General features: G+C 47.0%; 1 protein-coding gene across 7 annotated transcripts in view; it reads right to left on the bottom strand.

Annotated features, from left to right (window-relative positions):
- Window positions 1-8,691: 8,691 nt before the first annotated feature.
- ATP10A (ATPase phospholipid transporting 10A (putative)) overlaps window positions 8,692-21,041 on the bottom strand; it is a 173,791-nt gene continuing 161,441 nt past the window's right edge. For 5 of the 7 annotated variants that reach the window (XM_021098662.2, XM_084976310.1, XM_084976315.1 and 2 more), the window contains 6 exons: window positions 18,409-18,534; window positions 13,320-13,520; window positions 10,883-10,963; window positions 10,684-10,788; window positions 10,103-10,290; window positions 8,692-9,959 (listed from right to left, as the gene is read on the bottom strand). In XM_021098662.2, the coding sequence (XP_020954321.2) occupies window positions 9,359-9,959; window positions 10,103-10,290; window positions 10,684-10,788; window positions 10,883-10,963; window positions 13,320-13,520; window positions 18,409-18,534 (1,302 nt within the window). In that variant the 3' untranslated portion in view covers window positions 8,692-9,358. The remainder of the gene's footprint in view (window positions 9,960-10,102; window positions 10,291-10,683; window positions 10,789-10,882; window positions 10,964-13,319; window positions 13,521-18,408; window positions 18,535-21,041) is intronic. The other 2 variants (XR_014815399.1, XM_084976308.1) reach the window with 2 other exon arrangements.

Here is a 21,041-nt window from a genome sequence, read left to right as displayed (position 1 = left end):
ATTCCCACCTCTAGACATACTCTCTGATTATTCTGTAGTTGCACATGACCATGATCTTTGTCTGCCATGATAGCTGTGCTTTATAATAAATTTATGAACCTCATGGGGAGAGAGTAAATATACCACATCTTGTTGACTGGTGATATTTATCATGATTGCCTTCCTAGAGTGTGCCTTTAAATTCTCTCCCTTTATAACTTAGGAGTATGAAGGGTAACAGGGTGATCCTGACATTAAATTCCATCATTCTCAAGACCTGAGGTAGCAGGAGAGGCAGGGACAAGAATGAAGGCAGGACCGGAGTTCCCTCTGTGACTCAGCGGTTAAAGAATCTGACCAGGATCCATGAGGATTTGGGTCCAGTCCCTGGCCTCGCTCAGTGGGTTAAGAATCTGGCATTGCCATGAGCTGTGGTGTAGGTCGCAGACACAGATCGGATCTGGCATAGCTGTGACTGTGGCATAGGCTGGCGGCTGCAGCTCTGATTTGACCCCTAGCCTGGGAACTTCCATATGCCACGGTGTGGCCCTAAAAAAAAGAAAAAAAGAAAAAAAAATAATGAAGGCAGGATAAAAATGACCCTTTACCCGGACATACGCTTCCTTTAACTCAGTCAAGTGCCCCTACCCCATCCACCTCCCCATTTTTTTTTTCTTGCTTCACACATACAAAATAAAGACGTTTTGCAAACTTTAAATATTAAGTCCTTCAAGTTCTGCATCTTTGCAGCCTCTCCCATATGAGGTCAGAGTCCCGAGGCCCAAGGAGAATGTACTTCCCCACTTTAGCAAGGCAACAGGGTGATAGAGTCATGTCCTAAAGATTCCCATGGTGTTACTGGCCAGGACTAGTCCCGGGACGACCAGCCTGGAAGAGAAAGGGAAGCGAGCCCACTCTAGCACCAGTGTTGCCTGGTGGAGAACCACGTGGGGTGGGTGGGGGGAGGGAAAGGACAGCTGGAGGCAGATCTATGTCCCCCTGCCCCTTTCCCAGATTTCAGCCAGAAAGTAAGATGCACATTAGCTGAGTGAGGGGCCCAAGGACAAAGGCCACCAAGCAAGACAGTGGGCTCCTCAGATCCCAAGGAGATGCAGTGTGGTTGGCAGAAGAGATTCTTGGGGTTGGCATTCCTGGGTCTGCCCCCATTCCCAGAGTGTGGAGGGGGAAGAATTCCGGGCAGATACTCAAAGCAGAGGAAAGGAGCAGAGGGGTTAAGGGGAGCTTTCCTGGCAGGAGTTTCCTGTTTGGTCCCCTGGGGCCACTGTAACAAAATACACAAACTAGAGGGCTTGGAACAAGAGATATGCATTGTCTCAGAGTTCTGGAAGCTTAGAGTCCAAAGTCAAGGTGTTAGCAGGGGGCAGTCCTCCCTCTGAAGACTCTGGGTATCATCTTCTCTTGCCCCTTCCTGGCTGCTGGTGGTACCCACCATCCATGGTATGGCTGGAGCTGCAGCCACATTGCTCCAATCTCTGCCTCCTGAGACACTTGTCCATCTCCCTTTGTGTAACTCTATACTGAGGACACCAGCCATTGGGACCACAGGCCCATGCTGACCCAGAGTGACCTCATTTAACATTATATCTGCCACTACCCTCTTTCCAAATAAGGTAACATTCTGAGCTAGTGGGGCTTAAGGCTTCATCACATCTTTTTGGTGGGGGGAGGGCATGATTCAACCCATCACAAGGAGTGATGATGCTGGTCAGGGCCTCAGCAAATACTTAGGGGTCTCCCACAGAACACTTCACTTCTGTCGCTTGTGGTCACCATATGTGTGGATTTTTACCCTCACCAAACAGCTTCATGACACCAGCTGGATATCCTAATATATAACTCAATGCTAACACTATCTCCCGAGAGATTATGTCAAATGCCATTTGTTAAAGGCTCAGTACCACAAGACCATCCCTGATGCAGGTATCAGTTACACGTAGTAGATCCCAAGGTTGCCCACAAATTCTGTCCAATTTGGCCACAAATCTGCAATTTCCACAACCCCCTCCTTGGGTGTGAATGATTTGCTAGAGTTAAGTAGCTTACAGAGCTCAGGGAAATACTCACTTCTGTCTATCAGTTTGCTAGAGGATATGATGCAGGATGCAGATGGACAACCTGATGAAGAGATACTTAGGGTGACATCTGGGAGGGTCCAAAGCGCAGTAGGTTTGGGGGAGCCTCAGCCCTTTCTAGGCAGCCTGCTGCTTCATCTTGTTGGGACTGTCCTGAAGTCACCTGTGCCTGCAGAGGCCAAGAGAAACAGCTGTGGGTTAGGGGGTGATGGCCCACGTGGGTATCTTGGACACTCATTTGACTGGTATTTCACAGCTCTAGCAGCCCTGTTTCCTTGGCCAGGGAAGTGTAATGCGAGGCAGAAAGGCCAAGTGCCCCTGACAATCACTCTGTGGATGGAAAGAACTCGTAATGAGACTCTATGTGTGTTCCGGGCCTGGGACTCTCTCCTTTGAAGCTGTTGAGTTGCTGCAGATGGACAAGAGCCTCATGACCCTGGTCCATCAGCAGGGCCCAAGGGGAAAGAAGAAGGTGGCCTGGTGTCCCCTCTGGGTGGCTGCAGGGCATGGAGCTGATGGGGCACCAGGGCCAGAAGCCATCCACGATGCAGAGTCAAGACTCCAAAACATTTTCTAAATAGAGAAACTCCTACAGCCACTTGTACCCCCAAAGCCTGGGAATGAGTACCTGAGGCACATGTCTTGACCTCAGGTCCAAAGTGGAATACAGGAAAAGAAAGAGGCTGATAACACACCTCTACAGACCTTGGCTGCCCACCCAAAATATGGACTTCTGTTTACAATTATGACCCTTAAGCTCCAATTAGAATTGTGCTAACCATGAACCTCTCTTCTGTTTGGTAAAGTGGCCTTATCTCTGGCTAGTTCTCCTCAAAATTCATGGCTTCATCCCACCAGGGAATGGATCTGCCCTGACAGCCTACAACATTTTTGCATCCCTGTACATGGATTACAGGTTGGAGCCAGCACGACCAGTGTATCTTTGCCATTTATTATTGTCATTTAACTTTGAAAAGCAAGATGAAGAGTTAAAAATATTTAAAATGAAAAAGCCACCTCTTCTAAAAATAATTAAATGATAGACTAGGAAATATTAATTTCTGAGATAAAAGACTAGTTTGCCGGGGGTGTCAGGGAAGGCAGCCTTGCTAGACATGTGGAAGGCAGACCAGAAGGCAGCTCTTCACTTCCTGAGCACAGCCATTTGCTTGGCCTCCCCCATATCTAGGGTTGACCCCACCCTCCCACCAAAAAGTATGGGAACAGGTGAGGATCAGGAAGAGGTTCAATTCTGTGAGCAACCTGGGCCTTGTGTGCTTGCTTAAAGGAAGAACTGAGGATGACAGATGGTTCTCAACCTCTGTTTACCTAAATGTTGATTTTTAAATACTTGACATATAAACACATACATTAAATAGCAATGCAAGTCAAGGCACAATTAAAACAAAAACAAAAAATGAAGAACTGGAGAAAGTGAAAATCCTAACTATGAAGAAAGCCAGAGTTCCTTAAAATCCACCCTGATTTGAGGTGGTGACTAATCTATCCTGACTCAGTGTGTCAGGGGTAGGAAGACAGCTAAGTAACCTCATAAGGCAGTGAGCTACCTTCCTGGCAGAGTGCCAGGGCCACCAAGTGCTGAGCAGGACTGGGCTTAGTTACAGAGGTTTTCCTTATGCCAGCCAGTGTCTGAACTGTGTCATAAATGTTCCAGTGAAGGTCCCTAGCTGTTTTTATTAATGAGGATAGGAGGAAAAAAATTACCACTATAAGTGTTTTGAAAATATTTTGTGATTGTTCCAAAACACTTGCTCAATTAGGTATAAACGAAGATCAAATTGTTCAACAGCGTTTTAGTGCTTTGACGTACACACATAAGAAATAAAGCAGCTTGTAATTATGTTAAAACTGCAGAGTTAAGATCAAAAAGGAGTCATAACATGCAGATCCTCCTGGGACAGATGCTAGGGAATTGTGTAATGGTCCATGTGACAGAGACATCACCCCTGGGCAGGGCAGAGACAGCCCTCTTACTCTTCATTCTGAATACGATCAAGGTCCAGAGGCTAGGAACAAAGTGGCCAAATACTGTTGTCTTGCTTGTGGCTTGCTCAGACGCCCAAAGGCCATCGGTTCATTAAAGAAAAGAAAAAAGTGGCTGGTGGAGACAAATTTGATTTATCTATGAATGGACCCCAACCCAAGATCACTTTTTTTTTTTTTGTCTTTTTGTCTTTTTAGGGCTGCACCCATGGATATGGAGGTTCCCAGGCTAGGGGTTGAATTGCAGCTGTAGCCACTGGCCTACACCTCAGCCATAGCAACACGGCATCTGAGCCGCATCTGCGAACTGCACCTCAGCTCATGGCAATGCTGGATTCTTAACCCACTGAGCAAGGCCAGGGATGGAACCAGCATCCTCATGGATGATAGTCGGGTTTGTTAACCACTGAGCCATGACGGGAACTCCCCAAGACCACTTTTAATGCAGTAGCATAGTGAACACTTAAGGAAAGGATTTAAGAACAAGTCCCAGTACAGAGATTATTTGGTAAAGATTCAAGAAATGCAGGATGAGATGAAACAGAGTCACAGTGCTGGGGCCAACACAGTGTGTGTGGGGCTTGGGCAGGGGGCACAGACAAGGAAGTGAGGGCAGGGCAAAGCCAGGTGGGTGGAAGGGCACCTGCCTCCCTAGCACATGAGAGCCAAGGACTCCAGGACCTTCCCTGCCCCTGTCTCTGCTCCCTGTCCACATGCCCCAACACTAGCTCCTCCTTGGCCCTTCTTGGTCTAATACACTTCTAGCTGAAGAGGAGGTGCTGGGTTTTCTGGACTTGTGGCCACTGGAGGTTTACAGTGGAGCCTATATTGTCTACTCACTGCATGGTCACAAGTACAAAAACAAGTTGCTTATGATATTTTAACTTCTACAACTACTTTTTTCTCTACCCATTCTATTAATTTCTGAGAGAAAATTTCTGAGCTATATTTGTGACTTTTTTCTATTTCTCCCTCCTGTCAGTTTTGTTGCATGTATTTAGAAGCTTTGTTATCAGGTGGAGAGCATTCAGGATTATATCTTCCAGAGAAGATAACCTTTTATCGTTATGTAATTGCCCCTCCTTATCCAATTATATCATCTTTCTTTGTTATTCCTTTTTCATATTATTTGTACTTTCAACTCGTCTATATCTTTATACTTCAAATGCATGTAATTGGATCTTACTTTTTTAATAGTCTGAAAATCTTTGTCTTTTAGTTGAAGATTTTAGTTTACTTACATTTAATGTAATTATCAATATGGTCAAGTCTACCATCTTGTTATTTGTTTTCTATTTGTGTCCCTCTGTTATTTATTGTTATTGTTCCCCCTTTCCCCCATCTAGTGTGAAGGGGGATATAAATCTAATCATTTTTATACTTTAAATTTTTCTATTTATTAATATTTCTTGTATGGTAATTTACTTTCCTTTTTAATGGGCTATAGATCCATGCATTTCCATGTAACTCCCACTTAAAACATTGTGCTATCTAGGAAATGCCAGAGTGGGAGTCCTGATTCTAGTTAGGAAAATATGATCATAGCACATAGCACATGCATATTGAAGGAAGTTCAATATGAAGTGAGCATAGGAATCCCCATTGTTGCTCAGTGGGTTAAGGACCCAACTACATGAGGATCCAGGTTTGACTCCTGGCCTTGTTCAGCAGGTTAAGGATCTGGTGTTGCCTCGAGTTGCAGTGCGGGTTGCAGATGCAGCTCGGATCTGGCATTGATGTTGCTGTGGTGTAGGCTGGCAGCTACTGTTCCAATTCAATCCCTAGCCTGGGAACTTCCATATGCTGCAGGTATGACCCTAAAAAGACAAAAAAAAAAAAAAATGAAGTGAACATAAAACTAGGGACTTCCATCTCCAAAACAGAAAGACAAAAATGACAGCTGGAACACAATAGAGGCACAAGCAAAGTTTGCAAAGATAAAATCGAGTTAAGAAGGATCTATTCCTGACTTGGGAGTTGTCTGAGATAGGGATTCTCTGAGACTGAGGTTGGTGTAGCAGGTCTCCTGGGGAATGTTCTCAGAATCTCATTTGCTGGAACATGAAGGAAGCAAGATTGGGCAGTGAATTGTTGAACAGAGATGAGGTCATAACAGAAGTGTCAGCTGATCCCACAAGGAGCTTTGGGGCTTGACTGACTCTTAAACACTGTTCAAAATTGAGGCAGGAGGCCAGGCCTTGGTACCATCACATAAGCCAAGATGCAGGTTGAAATCAGAGAGAAAATGTAAGCCTGGGAAGGAAGTCTCTCTAGCTGAAGGCACTTTCTTGAGAGGGACTTAGCAAAGAGCTGTTGGTACAACACTGACAGGAGTTGAGTAAGTGCTACCATCCTAAGTGGACCTGGGGTTGGGTGGCACATCACAGCATCTATGACATCACCTCAAATTGTATTTTTTTTTTAAAACCCAGGATGGCCTATCCTAAAACGACAGAATTCTAGAAATTACAGGACTATATTAATTATTTACTTGGACTAATATTCTAACTAGGGGAAGGATTCCAAAGAGAAGGTAACATTTGTGGGTTTACTGTCAATCTAGCTGACCCAAGATCTAGCTATATCTGTAACTATATATGTTTTTCTCTTTAAAGCTGCACCTGCAGCATATGTAAGTTCCTGGGCTAGGGGTCAAATCTGAGCTGCAGCTGTAGGCCTACAGCCATAGCCATGCAATACCAGACATTGGATCCAAGCTGCATATGGGACCTGGGCCACAGCTTGTGACAACACTGGATCCTTAACCCACTGAGCAAGGTCAGGGGTGGAACCCACATCCTCATGAAATCTATGTTAGGTTATTAACCTGCTGAGCCACAGTGGGAACTCTGATTTGTGCCATATTTTAGATTCCCATATGCAAGTAATATCACATGGTATTTGCCTTTCTCTTTCTGACTTATTTCACTTATTATGATAAGAGAACTAAACTAAACCTGCCCCTGCCATTGCTGTTTAAAATATCCACAAGAGACAAAAGCCCTGTTATTTAGCTCATTCCTCTTGTTATTTCTATCCCAAAGGATAAAGATGTGGTCAGTAGTAAATGTCTAGCCTGGAGCCCATCTATGCCCTGCCTTAAGATGGTTCCAACTATGTTATCACCAAGAACAGAGTCAGCCTTGGCATCAAGCTGACCTCAGAAAGCTGAGTGCAGGGAGAAGGGGGGAAGCCTAGGTCTGGGTTGTGTGTTCAATTGCCCTGGAGTCCACCTCTCTCTGACCTTGCAGACAGGAGCCCTGACCTTCCTTTCCATCTGTCCAGGTGGGATGCATTTTTTTTTGTCACGTGAAATGGGCCACACACACACTGGGTAACCAGACACTTTTTCTGGCATGCTGTGCTCCAGACTGCTTAGTCTCAAGATCCTCTGACCTCTGCACATTGCTGCTCCAGGGACAGGCAGTCATAGGACCCGCTCTCTTCACATCCCCAAGCAGAAAAAGCAGGCAACTTACAATGGTTGGCAAAGTCAGAGACAGAGGGGGCTCTAAAGAGGAAATGCTATGTAATTGCCTGGGTTTTTAAATTTTTTCTTTTGGCCACACCCTCGGGGCATGTAGAAGTTCCAAAGCCATGGATCAAACCTGTGCCACAGCAGCGACCTGAGCTACTGCAGTAACAATGCCAGATCCTTAACCTGCTGAGCCATGAGAGAACTTCCCGCCTTGGATTCTTATTACCTTTTTCTTCTCTGTTTTTCTGTTTAGAGAGACAGAAATAATAACTGAAGAAGACAAATGCCTAAAGACCCACACACCTAAAAAGCCCAGCCTCTTGGCAGGAAGGGTCTGGTGGGTGCTGATGCCTGCTTACAGAAGCTGTGCTGTAGCCATGCCACAGTGTCCACATGTGCAGCTTGCATGTCACCCAGCTGTTTCTTTTATGGCATCTAAAAGGATTTGCCATGAGGAAGAGCCCTTCAGTACTCAAAACATGTTCTGTTAGTGTAACAGAACAGGAACCTACAGGGCCTTCCCGGGACAGACCCCCTCCCCTAAATTCTCTGCTTTAGCTCTGCTCTGAAATACCTAGACAATAGTATCTGATGCGTATTTCCTGAATTCTTCAGAGGCTAGAACCACCACCACCAAATGGAAGAAATGAACTACTTGATGATCAGATGCTCAGGCCTCCAGACCTTCTGGTGCCTAAGGATGATAATGTTAACAGCCCTGTTGCCTCACCACCAACCAATCTGATAGTTGTATCCTGGGACAGCCCTCCCTCACCTGGCCTTTCAAAATGCTTTGCTAAGGAATTCCCTGGTGGCCTAGCAGTTAAGGATCTGGCATTGTCACTGCTGTGGCTTTTGGGTTCGATCCCTGACCCAGGAACTTCTGCTGTGGCTGTGGCCAGGGGGAAAAAAAAAAAAAGCTTTGCTGAAACGCTTCGGGAAGTTTGGGGTATTTTTGAGCATGAACCGCCAATGCCCTTGCTTGGTCCTGCAATAAAACTTTATCTGCTCCAAACTCAGTTCCCATTTGTTTGGCCTCACTCTGCACTGGGCACATGAACATGAGTTTCGGTAACATTAGGTCACATTAATAACATTAGTTAACATCACACAACAGTGACAACCGGACACGCTCTCTTTGCAAAGTGAAGGTTGTTTATTATGATTTTGACAGGCAAGGCCTTACATGGGAACTGTAATACCTGCAGGTGATCTTTACCTAATGCCTGTGTAAAAAATGAGCACGGGGATGAACTTCTGTAGGTTTTCCTGGAGTTCTCACTTTCCCGTTCCTGGTGAAGCAAAGCCCCCCCACCCCCTAGTGGTGGGATGGAGAAACAAGACGGCAGGGAGATCTGCTGGGGCTGTGTACTTGCCCACCTCCTCCCTCCCTCCACACCCGCCCAGGGTTCACTGTGCTCACATATGTTTACACTTGGGGAAAGCAAAGGCCACATGAGTTGAAGAAAACCAGTCAGAATGCATTTTCTTATAAAACGAGATGAAAAAATAAATCCAAACACACCCTTTCAAGTGTCACTCTCCTTTAAACTTTTATATATGTTAAAGCTCTTATTTTTCTCTTCAATATACTCTACTTAGAAATTTTAAAAAATAAACTTTCTTTTTGGTACCTTTCATTTCCTGTGTTAGCCTTGGAAATATATAAAATACATCTCACTAGAACTCTTCTGTGCAAATAAGAAACATAAATAATATTAATGTCTATGTTATAAAAAAAAAAAAAAGAGCATTTCGAGGTTTTCACCACTGCCACCAGCAGCCGCAGGCCCTGGAAGGGCTCCTAGAAATAGTCTGTGGCCTGTAGGTTCTGGTCTGGCGGAAGGGGGCTAGGCAAGAACTCGCTGTCCTGCTTGTCCATCTGTAAACCACTTCGGGAGAACTGTAGGACGCTTCCCAGCCCGCTGACCAACGAGAGAGAAGAAATCCAGTTGAGTGAGCTGAAGCCGGACAGGCTGAAGATGGATGAGAGGGGGGCTGCTCTGCTGGTGCTGGTGGGCTTCATCTTGGAGTCTCCAGGACATCCCAGGATCATTTCTCCTGGCGAGGACAACCCCGGGGTCTGGCTGCTCAGCCCTTCCAGAAGGGCGTCTTCCCTCAGAGGCACACTCACATCCACCACGCTGGGCTCCCCGCTGGCTTCTGGGGAGCAGGCCGGCTGCTGGGCAGGCCAGGTTGCCTGCGAGCTGCAGTCCTGGGACAAGGACCTGGAGGTGCCGAGGCTCCCCTGCTCTGACGGTTCAGTTCTTGGTTCTCCTGGGAGGCCTTCCTGAGCAGAGGTCTCTTTGGGAGCCCTGAGTTTCTTGGGGGACCTCTTGGCCAACTGGCGTCCCAGCTGAAGCTGAGTGGGGAAAAGGCTTCCCTGTAGGGCTTTGAAAAACAATCTGGAAAGAACACATAGAAAACAGTCATCGTTTGCTGCAGTGGTGCCTTTGAGCTTTTGAGACTCAGATAGTGCGGGAGCACAGCAAGGAAAAGGCTCTCAGGGCTCACAGAGGACCTGAAGGTCAATGTTCCACAAACCCACCTGGGCAGTAGCGCGGCGACAGGTGCAATGAGACAAGTCAAGTAAAACACGGGGTCTCCCATTAATGTCTGCATGGTCCAATAGGGGTTGGATGGAGGATAGCAGGTTGCACAGGAAGCATTATAAATCAAAGCCACGGTGAAAAATAAAAGGATACTGAAGCCACAAGCTGTCCAGTTGAGCCAGGTCTAAGGTGGGGAGAGAAAGACAGGGTTTTATTTCAACAACAATCCACTGGTCCTCCACAAGCAGGCTTGATGGAAACAGGGTGTCAGTGGGGCGTGGAGCTATGGGAACCCTGGACTGGCCTGAACACAGGAGGATGCAGGGGGAGGGAGAGGGAAGGGGAGCCTGGGGTGGAGGGGCTCCAGTGGGAAGGGGCCCAGAACCAAGGCTGCAGCTGCTTCCACACCCTGAGCTTGGGTCTGTGTGGCCGGTCTGTGGATCTGTTTTTGTTCTTGTCACAGTGAGATGGGCTTTGCACTCCTGTCTGCTCACAGCCCTGCTGGATCGCACGGAGTCTGTTTGGAGGTGAAGGTTACGTGGCCCAGCCCCTTCTGGAGAGCGCCCGCAACTCTCACCCAGGTCTTGGTCTCAATGCCCAGGTGCAGCAGGAAGGTGAACAAAGCGATGGTAGTGATAGGGGTCCCCCAGGTGAACATGTCTGTGTCTGAGTCGTAGTAAGCCTGAAAGACAGAAGGTCGTGTGTCTGCATGTGGCCAGGTGACCTGGTGGGAAAGGCTGTGGCTACTGCCAACTTACCAGGTTCTGGTAACTTACCAGGTAGGGAATGAAGAAGCACACCAGGCTCTGGAAGGCAGCATCAGCCATGTTCAACCAGAATGTGCGAGGCCCGTATTCCTGAGACACAAAAACAAGCTCAGAGGTGACAGCTGGTCACAGGGGTCCCTAAGGCAAAAGTCAAGCACCCAGGGAGACTTGCCAATTCAGGACTTTGGGGGAGGGCAAGTGGCTGGAAAAACATTACAGAAAGGCCTGGAGACTCACTGAGAGCAACTGGATCCACAAGACCTGCTCCAGTATTTCAAGGTCAACAGCAGAGAAATGAAAATGTCTCTTAAAATCGCATGAGGGAACATTCCTCTGAAATTCTGGCATCGTCCCCCAATCTGAATCCTTCTTTTTTTTAACCTTTTTTAGACTATACATATATATAGACACACACACTATATGTAGAGAGAGACTATATATATTTTTTATATATTTAATTTTATTTTTAAAATTTAATTTTTATTGAGCTATAGCTGATTTACAACATTGTCTTAATTTCAGGCACACAGCACAGTAACCAAGTTACGTGTGTGTGTGTGTGTGTGTGTGTGTGTGTGTGTGTGTGTGTGTAATCTTCTTCCCATACAGATTCTCTTCCCATATGGATTATTAGAAACTATGGATTATAATTCTCTGTGTAGGGCCTTGCTGGTTACCTGTTTTATAAATAGTAGTGTGTGCATGTTACTCCCAAATTCCTAATTTATCTCCTCCCTACCCCCCTTTCCCCTTTGGTAACCATAATTTGTTTTCTATGACTGTGAATCTCTTTCTGTTCTGATAAAAATGAATTTATTTCCGAATCTGAGTCTTTTTATTTCTACTCTGTCAGGGCTTTGCCTCTCTTTATTGGTGGAACCCCTAGAATGTTTCTTAAAGGTGAGTTATTTTGAAATTAGATCATGGATGTTTCCTAATGTTAAAATCAAACAGCTGCTTACCAAGGGCAACAATGACCTTGAAATGGACTAATCATGTCTTCACTGTCTGGGTGCCCGATTCTGTATTTAACTTTGTTGAGTTCTGAGCTGCTGGTGCTGGCCCATAGGGCACAGGAGTGGATAGATGAGCATTTACTGGGCGCTTTGGAAAGCCAGGCCCTTCCTGCTATCACCTGAAACCCCAGGACAAACTCCCTGCAGCCGTAAGAGCTGAGGCCTGACCGAGTGCAGGAGCTGCCCCAGGTGACAGGTGACAAGCAGAGGCCTCCTTATCTTCCTGACCCTCATTAGCCCCCACCCCACGCTGCCTGAGGGGAAGTCAACTCTCTAGTGAATCAGTTCTGAATTAGAGACCCTTGTGTGAGATGTAGGGCTCCGTTACCTTGGCACACATAGAGTAATTCCAACAGGGCTTCCTTTAATGGCTGGCTAGGAACAGCTAGTAATTAGCATGTCAATCTACGTGGTGTATTGAGGTAAACCTGTATTTACATCATCTGTTGGTATTCACTTGTTCTTTCTGGGGTTTCCCTAGGGGGTACTCTTCTCATTAAACCTCATTCAAAGTAAATCACATTTCTTTGGGATGTTTTAGAAAAATCTCTGCTCTGGCTGCAATGATCACATGTGACCTTGACTTAAGATTCCAAATGGGCTTTCCTGGAGTTCCTGCTGTGGCACAGTTGGGTTAAGAATACAACTGCAGTAGCTTGGGTCACTGCAGAGGAGTGGGTTCCATCCCTGGCCTGGAACAGTGGATTAAAGGATCTGCTTGTTGTTGCTGTGGCCACAGCCTGGATTCAGTCCCTGTTATGCTGTGGGTACAGCCATTAAACCCCCCCCCCAAAAAAAAAAGAAAAAAAAAAAGGGGGCTTTCCTTGGAGTCCCGGAGATTTCTTCTTTTTTTTTTTTTTTTTTTTTTAAATCTTGCCTTTCTTTTAAGCTTTACTTAAGTAAATTGATATACAAAATCTGTACATTTTTAATGTGTGCATTTTGATGAGTTTGGGCACCTACATACACCCCTGATACCATCACCACAACCAGTCATCTCTCTCTACCTAGAGCATTGCACAGTCTAGGAGACAGAATTCATTGCGTTCCTCCCACTGGTCAGCGTCTAGAATTGAACTGTTTGTCCCAGGGTGTCCATTTATTTTTAATTTAATTTAATTTTTTGCTTTTTAGGGCCACACTGGCAGCATATGGAAGTTCCCAAGCAAGGGGTTGAATTGGAGCTACAGCTGCTGGCTTACACTACAGCCACAGCAACTCGGAATCCAAGTCACATGTGAGACCTACACCACAGCTCGTGGCAACACCGTATCCTTAACCCACTGAGAGAGGCCAGGGATCCAACCCGCATCCTCATGGATCCTAGCTGGGTTCGTTAACCGCTGAGCTACAATGGGAACTCCCCAGGGTGTCCCTTTAGAGGGAGGTGAGGGACTGGCACTTTCTGGGAGGAGGACAGGGAGCCTCACCTCCCTGTTCTGGCCGCTCTTGTAGAGCTGTGGCTTGGTCAGCAGCACGTCAGCGGGCACGTCCTTGTCCAGAACCCCAGTCACCAGCTGGGGAAGCGATGAGAAGAGCAGGTTAAAGAAGATCAGGTACCACTGGTCAATCATGGCAGATGCAGAGAAGCCGCAGTAGAACTGGAACCAAAACAGGAGGCCCACGAACATCTGTGATCAAGAGGGGGAAGAGTGGGGATGAGCAATTCTCAGCTGCTCTGCAGATTCTTGGCCAGGGGAGCCAAGGGGCTTGCAAAGTCTGACTGTAAAGACTGACTTTATAAGCAGATGTTTTCACCAAAGACAGTCCTACCCTTGGTGCCCTTTATCTCTTTCTCTTCCTCCTCCCTGCACCTTCCCTGATCCCTTGAGCATCAAAGACCAACAAGGGGAGCTAGGAATTCCCACCTACAGTCCTTGGTGGGATGAGGTCTTGTGCCCAAAATGGCCACAGATGGTAAAAGAAAACAAAATAAAGGTCTGGCAGGGTCTAGAGTGGTTCACATCTCAAGAAGGCCAGCTGGGTGCATCACCCATCACCAGGCTTCTTTCCTGGCACCCCTCGCTGTGCACTAAACTAAACCTACCTGGGCTACATCTCGAATCCTGCCTCCCTCTTTCTGATGAGGAACCATGTGCAATTCCTGACTCACACAAGCATGGCGGTAAAGTCAATGATGACATCAACATTGCTGCCTTGACTGAGAGCCCTGGCATCTGCTGGGTGCTCTGTTGGAAGGTAAGCTATAGGCATCATCGCTGGTCCCTGCAGCTCCCGTGAGCAGGAAAGGAAGGTTCAAGGAGGTGGAAGAGCCTCCTCTTGTGCAAGGTAGGTGGAGCTGGGTGGATCTCATCCTACTGTTATTTGATCCCCGAACATCCCTGGCCTGAGTGCATTTATGGCGAGGAGGAGCATGGCAGTTTAGCAATTGCAAAGCATTTTTACACTTATTAGTTGTGCCCCTGACACAGACCATTTACCACCTCTCTGCCTCAGTGACCTTGTCCATGAAACCGGTGCACCAATGGTACTTAGTTATGGGGTTGCAGTGAGGATTAATGACTAAGGCACCTTGAAGAACTCTCAAAAGCCCCCTGCACACTGTAGAGGCTTGTCGATGGTCCGTGCTTGTCACTGTGAGCAGGGTGGCTCTTTCCTCTGTCTGAGGCTCCAGCAGGGCTAGTGTGTTCACCTCATTTAGAGAAAAGGAAACTGAGGTCCAAGGTGTTCAATGACTAGACTGTGGTCATCGTATGAGTAATAAACCCAACTTGTTTAACCACTTGTAGGTCTCAGCCTGGAAGAGCCACTGTAGAAGAACATTCTTAGCTGAGCCCTGCAGGCAACGGCCTGGGTGTGGGTTCTGAAGCTTCGGCTGGTGCACATGTCTGACCTTGACATAGTCACATAACCTCCCTGAGCTCTGGTTTCTTGACCTAAAAATGGCTTGTTCCAAAGCTCAGAAACAATGACAGTCTACATGGACAGCACCTCTAATGATATAGATCCTCCAGGACTTGTTTCAGTCTATGACTGAATGCCACTGTTCCCCTCCACCCTAAAAATCGACAAACTGGGCTTTTTCACTGACTTTCTTCCCTCTTCACGCCCACTCCTGATTTTTCTCTCTCTCACCCCCTCAGGTGATGCCTAATGAGTCATCTAGTGAACAAGTGGGGTCAAACAAAGAGGAGGAAAAGCATTTAGATAATTGAGATTTTTTTTTTCCTCCTGTAGTACCGAACAGCCTTAGAACCTAAACCACTGTTGCTATGGAAACTTTTCTTCTCTGCTCCTGACTGGAAAGGAAGGCCAACTTATTCCTAAAACTAATGAATTTCTCACTTTTGGAGGCAGGGTGATTATCCTCGAACTTCTCAAGTAGATTAAGCGCTTGTTAACAAGGCCCTGCATCTTAGAGTAAAAACAGGCTCTCCTTCCTCCTTTCCTCCCTCCATGAGGACAGATTCTCCCTGGCAGGCAGGAGGCTGGGCCCATTCCAGGTGGCGCTCTGGGCCTCGTTTGCAACTGAAATGTTGAATGCCTTCCTCTCCGTCTGAGAAATTTTCATGAGGAATTAGGGTAGAATTCAATTCTTGAGTTTCGTTTTGTTTTCAGATGAAGAAAACAAAGTCCACAGAAGGCAAATGACTTGCTCTAGACTGCACAGCTAATGAATGACAGGTTTCCATCCTGCCCAGCCCCACTCACCTTTACTCAAAGTGATCACCCACTCCTCTGGGAGCTGGGATCCTCTAGGTTTGCAACTGTGCTCATGGGGTGGGGAGGGGCTTGGTGCTGGGGAGGCAATGCCAGTCGGTCAGAAGAATGGGCAGTAATCCAACAAGGACAGGGACAGTGTGGCACAGCCTTGTGTGGATCGAGTCCCAGGCAGAACCCAATATATATTAATTTCCAGAACTCAGACTATAAAATCAGACATGCCCTGATTGGTTCTGAGTATCTGTATTCATTTGCTAGAAGACATTTCAAAAAACAGGTGAGAGTGAGGGGGCAAGAGAGGATGGGAAAAGACAGGTAAGTCTGAGCCTTGAGAAGGAACATTTAAGACATGCACAAGGGCTGTCTTGATGGTAATACAGAGTGAATATGGAGATTTTAAAGTGCAATTAGAAATAACTATACCTTTCAAGGTATTTTATTTTGTTTCAGAAAAGGACAGGATTTTGGAGCTGTGCTGTCCAGTGTGGTGTGTTCATGGGATGGTTCTGGAGGCTCAGTTATCCCCAGAGTTTCTTTATTTTGTCTCCTTGTTGGCGCCTTTGACCACAAGCTATCAGAGGCAAGAGTGACAAGGAGTGGAGTTTCCACGATGGCTCAGTGGGTTAAGGATCTGACTGCAGGAGTTCCCGTCATGGATCAGTGGTAATGAACCTGGCTAAGATCCATGATGACTCGGGTTCAATTCCTGGCCTTGAGCAGTGGGTTAAGGATCTGGCGTTGCTGTGAACTGTGGTATAGGTCCCAGATGCGGCTTGGATCCCGCATTGCTACGGCTGTGGTGTAGGCAAGCAGCTGTAGCTCTGATTCAACCCCTCAACTCCTAGCCTGGGAACTTCTGTAAGCTGCACCTGTGTCCCTAAAATGACAAAAAAAAAAAAAAAAAAAAAAAGAATCCACCTGCAGCAGTTCAGGTCACTGCAGAGGTGTGGGTTTGACCCCTTCTTGGCACAGTGGGTTAAAGGATCTGGTGCTGCACAGAAAAGCGTAGGGATTCAACCCACTGCCCTGGGAACTTCCATGTGAAGTGGGTGTGGCCATGAAAAAAAAAAAAAAAAAGAGTGACAAGGAGCAATCCAGCTACTTCTCAGCAAAATGTCTATACCTCACTTACAAGTAGAGCAGGGTTCTGAAATAGCCATGCTGTCCATCCTGGAGAAAGCTTGCCGTCTGCCAAGGACATAGTAATGAAGGAACTAAGCGTTAAATGCAAGGGGCAACAGGAAATGGACCAGGGCCCTGGATCCATTTCTCTAGAGAGATAGAACTGTCCTGAGCCACCCCAGGCATGTCCTAACAGAAGCGTCAATTTTGGAAGAGGGCGTCTGCGCTGCCAGCACCGAGAGGGTAGGGCAGGCATCTCTCAGTGGGCCACCCAGTATCAGGATCACAGCGTGAGTCCTCTCATTCTGCTCCAGGACTGCCAATCACAGCCCTGCTTATCATGCAATTCCCTGCCTGCTCTGGAGTGAGCAAGGATCAGAGGACTCCGGATCAAGGGCTTGGGAGCTGGAGTCAGATGGATGGAGGCTAAATGTGGCCTGACTGCTCCCTGGCTGATGACTTTATGCAAACCATTGTATCTCATGGCTGCTCTACTTTTTCTTTTCAGCCATACCTGCGGCCAAAGTTCCTGGGTCAGGGATCAAACCCAAGCCACAGCAGTGACCCAAGCTACAAAGCTTGCTCAATGCCTCCAAACTCCAGTTCCTGACATTTTCCATTCACACTTACTTCCTGTCCCACATTCCCAGTGTTGATTACCGACTCCATCATCAATCCTGCCATTCAAACCAGGGGTCTCAGAATCATTTATGAATTTTGTTTCTTCATCACTCTCATCAAATTCATCAGATGTTGGGTGGTGCCCAGGGATTTTTACTTATTTTTATTTTTTTGGCATGCAGAAGTTCCTAGACTAGGGATTGAACCCATGCCACAGCAGTGACAATTCCAGATCCTTAACCCGCTGCTCCACAGGGGAACTCCTCTACTTTTTTTTTTTTTAATTCTTTTTTCCCCCTTCCTCTTCTTTTTTTTTTTTCTCTTTTTAGGGCCATAGCCACGGCATATGGAGGTCCCCAGGCTAGGGGTCCAATCTGAGCTACAGCTGCTGGCCATAGCCATAACCACAGCAATGCCAGATCCAAGTCATGTCTGTGACCCACACCACAGCTCACAGCACCACCAGATCCTTAACCCACTGAGTGAGGCCAGGGATCGAACCCACAACCCCATGGTTCCAAGTCAGATTCGTTTCTGCTGTGCCACGATGAGAACTCCCGACTCCTCTACTTATTATAAAGCTACAAGTGGATGTTTTTCCTGGATGGACCCGTTTCCTCAACCTTCTCCCTCAGTAGTGCAGGAGAATTCAGATTCCAGGTACAAGGCCAGGGCAGGTATGGGGGGAATCCACAAAGGCTAAGGAGGGTGGAACCAATGAGGTGGCCTAAGGGCCACGTTCAGGTGAGGGCCCTGTGACTCTCAGGCCTTTCATAGCTAAAATCCTCTATCCTGGCATCAAACCCCTACTATGTTTTTTTTTTTGGTTTTTTGTTTTTCATTTTGCTTTTTAGGGCTGCACCCACAGCATATGGAAGTTCCCAGGCTACTAGTCAAATCAGAGCTACAGCTGCCAGCATATGCCACCACCATAGCAACTTGGGATCCAAGCCACATCTGCCATGTACACCACAGCTCATGGCAACATCGGATCCCCGACCCACTGAGCAAGGCCAGGGATGGAACCTGAATCCTCATGGATACTAGTCAGATTTGTTTCTGCTGCAGTACAATGGGAACTCCCACACCTACCGTGTTTTTGTAGAAGAAGTACAGCACCATGTTGGCAAGTCGGGAGTAGCACCAATGTCCATGAACAATGAGGAGTCTCTCGAGGTACCGGAATCTGGGCACTGCGAAGTCGCTGGCCATCACTGCCTTGAGAGGGAGAGAGTTCCCGTTATAGGCCATCTAAGATCCCCCTCCACCCAAACACAAGGTGCGATGTGGATGGAAAAATCCAGTCTGAACACATGTGACCAGCCAAGGCTGACTGGACCACTGTCTCCCTTGATGATGGCCTGCATTTAAGAAAAGTCCAATCTCGGAGTTCCCATTGTGGTTTAGCAGGTTAAGGATCTGACACTGTCTCTGCGAGGATATGGTTTCCATCCCTGGTCTCACCTGGGAACTTCTATATGCCATAGGTGCAGACATTACAAAGAAAAGGGGGGGGGGGCTCCAATCTCAACAATACCCTCATTCAGGGATATGGCTCTAGAGGACTCATTTGAGATTTCCAATATATGTAATTGATGGATTTTTTGTTTAAGTTTTTGCTTTTTCTTTCCCATGCTTTTTTTTTTTTTTAACAAGGTAAACAAAAATATGGACATGCAAGACATTTCCTTTCTATTCCAACCCTCTGATGTTTTATTCATCTAAGTCATATTAGGCTCTCAACCCAAAGATAAACCTAAGTTGCCCATATGTATGCACCAGCGTTAAGACAGTTGGCTGTCCTGGAGGTGCATTCTGGGTTGTTCTCCCCTAGAGCCACAAATAATGAGCAAGTGTAGGGCCTTGGTTCCCCTGGCCTCCATGCAGTTCAGTCCTAGGATGTCCACTGCACGGTCCTGGATGTTGATAGGACAAGGGACAGCAGGCTTCCTCTCCAGACAGGAAAGACGCCTGGGGATGAAGCTTCCCCGTACTTTGCTGAACACCATGCTCTCCACAATTAAACTAACTGGGCCATACAGATGCCATCTAAGTAACACCTTCTGTGCCCCCAAACCACTTGGAACATACTGAAAAGTGAATTTAATCATTTGGGGGAAAAAAATCAAAGAAAATGTCAATAAGAGATGCATTTCTGGAGTTCTCGCTGTGATTCAGTAGTAATGAAACCGACTAGTGTCCATGGGGATGTGGGTTTGATCCCTGGCCTTGCTCAGTGGGTTAAGGCATTGCCATGAGCTTTGGCGTAGGTCTGAGACAAGGCTCGGATCCTGCATTGCTGGGGCTGTGGCGTAGGCTGGCAGATATATCTCTGATTTGACCCATAGCCTGGGGACTTTCATATGCTGCAGGTGCAGCCCTCAAAAGACAAAAGGGGGGAAAAAAAGTACATTTCTGCTTATCTTTGGAGGATTATTCCACACAAAAATATGTCTGCTTTTAAAATTTAACTGACTTTTCTATAATTAAATAACACCTGGAAAAGAGTAGGTCACCTTTGATGTTGTCTAGTCTGGGGAACAGAATAACATCACCGTGCATCAGAAAAGTCTGAAGCCTTACAATGCTTTCCAACCCCAAACTAAGGATCTGGAAGCAAATTGTGTCTTTACATCTCTTCCTATCTACATACAGGTGTCTTAAGGGTTTTGTGCACCCTTCCTTCCTTCATTTATCCTCCTAGCCATCCTCTCAAAAATCATATATTAAGACTTTCCAGTTGCCAGGCACAGACTTAGAGACATAGACATGATCACATAGGGTCCCTGGCCTCAAGGGAGTCATCAAAAAACTTAAAGGGGGACTGCCCACTGTGGTGCAACATTATTAGAGGTGTCTCTGGAGTGGTGGTTCAATCCTTGGTCCAGCACAGTGGGTTAAAGATCTAGAGTTGCCAAGGCTAAAACTATGGCTCAGATTTGATCCCTGGCTCAGGAAGTCCATATGCCATGGGCAGCCAAAATCAAACAAAAAAACCCTCAAAGGGTTGTTGTTAAATAGAGTTAAGGAGAGGACTAGGAGGTCTTTAAGAAGCAGCCTTGACTCTTGAGAAGTGCAGGTGAAGCTCTCTTTCAGGCCCTGCTTGCCTCTCCAGCCTTTGGTCACAACTTCCCACCTCCACATCTGGGCTGCAAACACATGGCTTGTTCCTCCATCAAGGGGGTCTCCCCAGTGCTTCCTGCCAGCCAGGTCAGAGTCTTCTGTCACATCCTCAACCAGGAAACCAGTGTTTCTCTTTCATAGCACTCACTTCCATTATGACTATTGGTGTAAGTTTGTCTTGTTTTGTTTGGCCACGCCCATGCCCTAGCCATGGGCCAGGGATGGCACCCATGACACAGCAGTGACAATGCCAGATCCTTAACCCTCAGAGCCACTAGGGAATTCCTAAGTTTAAAATACTTCTCTAACCTCCTGTTCTGAACACTCCATGAGAGTCAGGACAGGGGATGTTGTGGTCCCCCTACCACCCCAGTTCCCAGCCAGTTCTTGGCCTGTGGGGCACTCAACAAACGTATCGGACCAGGCGACTCCATGGAAGACTCAGCGTCTCAAAGCTACAGAACCTCCTTGGTCCCCTCTGCTCCCACCCAGGACCCCTTTCCCACCCCGGCTGAGTGGGGAGCTCCAAGCACCTCACTCTTCCTCAGTGACCACCCTTGGACTCCCTGGGTCCATGTATGTCTCCCAGAGGGCTCAGCATC

Source organism: Sus scrofa, chromosome 1 (assembly GCF_054392235.1).
Source record: "Sus scrofa isolate SSC_HxYL_T2T_F1_AM1 chromosome 1, Sscrofa_HxYL_maternal_Yorkshire_Landrace_v2.0, whole genome shotgun sequence".
Classification (NCBI taxonomy): Eukaryota; Metazoa; Chordata; class Mammalia; order Artiodactyla; family Suidae; genus Sus; species Sus scrofa.
Note: the sequence above shows the minus strand (reverse complement) of the source record. Positions and strands in the feature narration are given on the sequence as shown.